The sequence below is a fragment of the Lagopus leucura genome, unplaced genomic scaffold, assembly GCF_019238085.1.
Source record: "Lagopus leucura isolate 7727_CA_CO unplaced genomic scaffold, USGS_WTPT01 31893-0_obj-0_obj, whole genome shotgun sequence".
NCBI lineage: Eukaryota > Metazoa > Chordata > Aves > Galliformes > Phasianidae > Lagopus > Lagopus leucura.
In genome coordinates, this window is record NW_024965000.1 from 1 (window position 1) to 3,028 (window position 3,028).

The window sequence follows — 3,028 nt, forward strand, 5'->3', positions numbered from 1 at the left end:
TTTTTTTTGGGGTGTTTTTTTTGTTTGTTTTTTGGCCTTTTTTGGTTTCTTGCCCCTTTTTTAATGAGGTTTCTGAACTCTTTGCTCTTTTGGGGTATTTTGTTGTTCTCAAGGCCGTTTTCAGTGTAAGATTTGACTGCTTTTGTTGGCGCTTTCTGCCCCCCTCTGCTGAGGTGCTTTGGCCCATAACTGGGGTTGGGTTCAACCTTTGTGTGAGGCTTTCCATCCCTTCCGGCTTCTTCCAGGACCATTTTTGGGACCCATTTTACTTCCGCTTATTCTTTTCCAGCAGAAAGAAGCATCTTTTCTGCAGGCTTCAGGTTTTCTTTATTCCTTTTTTCTTCCTTCGAAGCCTTTTAAAGCCTCTTTGTGTTTTGACGTTACGGAGATGGTTTTTGTTTTCCTTTTCAAGCCCCTTTTTCCCCCTTCCAGCTACTTTTTAACCCCCTCTAGGGCTCTCTGAGCCCTTTTTTCACCCCGTGGCCTCGGGTTTTAACCCCATTTGGTGTTTTTCTTTTTGCCCCTCTGATTTCTCCTCGCGCGAGCGCTTCACTCCCTCAACCACAACTCCCCCCCCCCCCCCCCCCCCTTTCCCCCCCCCTGTACCTTGAAGGCCGCAGCTGCCCAGGAGGGTGATGCAGAACCTCTGCTGACCTCCTGGACCTTCTCCTCCAGGTTTGACATCGATGATTCCTCGCCCAGCGTCTCAGGCTGCTGTGGGGACGACTGCTCCTATGAGGTCCTGAGCCGGAGGACGAAATTCGGCGACGGTCACCAACTCCCTGCTGCTGGGCACTGCGGCACCTGCTGCCACTGAGCCCCTGCACCCGAACCCTGTATCTCTATCTGCACCCAAAACTGGCTCAGCCGGCCTGGCTGCACTCCCCTGTTTGTCACCTCCGTGTTCTGGGGGCCTTCAGGTTGTATTCACCGTCATAGGGTGAACCTTAGCACCCCTCCACCCACATGGCTTGTGGTGGGGCTCTCACTTTGGGGATTTAAACAAGGATTTTTGCCCGTTTTTCTCCGTTTTGGCCGCTCCGGTTTGTACGTTACAAATAAAACCTGTAGAGTTTGTGCTATCGGACTACGTTTCCCGGCATCCCCCGCGCGCGTGGTTCCTAGCAATGAAAGAAACCTCCCGGCATGCACTGCGGCGCTCGGCCCTCCGGGCAGGAGGGGCCTTGGCTTGCGCTGAGGGGGCGTGGCCCACAGGGCTCTGCCCCAATGAGCGCTTTGGGAGAGCGGTTCCTATCAACCAATAGCAGCACAAGATCTTTCCCTTTTCCCACCTCCCCCCTTCCGCCGGAAGTGCGGCTGGACTTCCGCCTTGCTCAGGTCGTTGCTGCCATGCCGCTCGTCGGACACTTCGCCCGGTCCCTGCTCCGCTCCGCCGTCCGGCCCGGTCCGGCCCCGCGCGGGATCATCTCGGGGCCGCCCCAGCACCCCGTGGGGACTGCGGTGAGCTCCGGGGGCGGCTCGGGGAGGGGGGTGACCTTGGAGAGAGGGTTCTGACTGCCGCTGTGCCCGCAGGAGACCGTCGTGGGCCTGCTCGCCATGTTTGTCACCTGCCTGGGCCCCGCCGCGTGGGTCCTGGCGAATCTCGAGGACTACAAGAAGCGGGAGTGAGTCCTCACCCGTCGCTCTGGGACCAACGCCGCCAAGGACCTCTTCTCCACGAACCTGGAGCCTACGGGCGCCCCCTCCCCAATAAAGGCCTCTTAGGCCGCATCCTCCTCCAATTTTTCCGTGTGTGTGTTGTTGAGGGGGGTTGACGCCATTATGTGACGTCGCGCTGTGACGTCACGCTGCAGATTGGGGCATCTTTGGCGGTTGATGGGGGCCGTCCCCCGTTGCTAGGGGCGGTCATTGGTCAGATTGGTTGCTAGGGGGCGTGTCCCGTCGCTAGGGACTTTCCCCGTTGCTATGGGACGTTTCGCGTTGCTGGGGGCGTTTCCTGTTGCTATGGGCCGGGCTGGTTGCTAGGGGCGTTTCCTGTTGCTAGGGGCGTTTCCCGTTGCCAGGATCCCAGCCCGTCTCTAAGGACTCTCCCTGTTGCTAGGGGGCGTGTCCGTTGCCAGGGGCTGGATTGGTTGCTATGGGCGGGGCTTCCCATCCCCGCTGTTGCTAGGGGCGGGTTCCAGCTCCCAGGGCTCACTTCCGGCGGGGCGGCCGTTGCCCCGGAAGTGCTTCTTCTCTGTCGCCGGTGCCCCGGAAGAGCAGCGCGGGGCGGGGCAGCGGCGGAAGATGGCGGCGGAGGTCCCTCAGCAGCAGCCGGAGCCGCTCGGCCCCGATGCGGACGGTAACGGCGCGGCCCCGAGCTCGGCCCTTAATCCCGCGGCGGTCTGGAGCTCCACAGCTCCGCCGTGGGACTCCCGGGCCCGGCCCTGCGCTGTGCGGTCGGATCCGCCCGGTGGGCCCCACGGTCCAGAACCCCGCAGGGACCCTCCGAGCTCCGTAGGGAGCTGCAGAGAACCTATGGCCGCTTAGAGACACCGTAGAGCCGCGTAGAGATCTCATCGCCCCGTATCGAGCCCAGCGGAATCCCTATGGGGCCCCGTATAGCGACTCTGTAGCCCTACATGGGCCCTTATGGAGATCCTGTAATGCCTATAGAGGCCCCTGAGCTTCCTATGGAACCCCTTAGAGACCCCAAAGCCCCACGTAGAGCCCTATAGATACCCTGTAGAGCCCCATATGAAACCACCGCAGCCCCCCAGAGAGCCTCTTGAGGCCCCTATAGCACCCCATAAACTCGCCATTGTTCCCTATAGGGTCTCAGTAGCACCTCATGCCCCCCACTGATACCCCACAGACCTCAGCCTCCCCTAAGATCCCTCCAGTACTCCCCATGGCACCCCAATATCCCCCTCAGACCCCCTACATCCCCCCAGCACCTCCCACAGCACTCCAGTATCCCCCGCAGACCCCCATCAATCTCCCGGCGGCCCCCCAAAACCCATCGTTGCACTCTGATGCACCCCCTTCACAGTCCCCCAACCCCCCCCATAGGACACCAACACCCCCC

General features: G+C 60.5%; 1 protein-coding gene across 1 annotated transcript in view; it reads left to right on the top strand.

Annotated features, from left to right (window-relative positions):
- Positions 1–2,247: 2,247 nt before the first annotated feature.
- Positions 2,248–3,028, top strand: part of OTUB1 (OTU deubiquitinase, ubiquitin aldehyde binding 1) — a 4,614-nt gene continuing 3,833 nt past the window's right edge. Inside the window, exon 1 of the mRNA XM_042892355.1 lies at positions 2,248–2,302. Coding sequence (XP_042748289.1) covers positions 2,248–2,302 — 55 coding nt within the window. The remainder of the gene's footprint in view (positions 2,303–3,028) is intronic.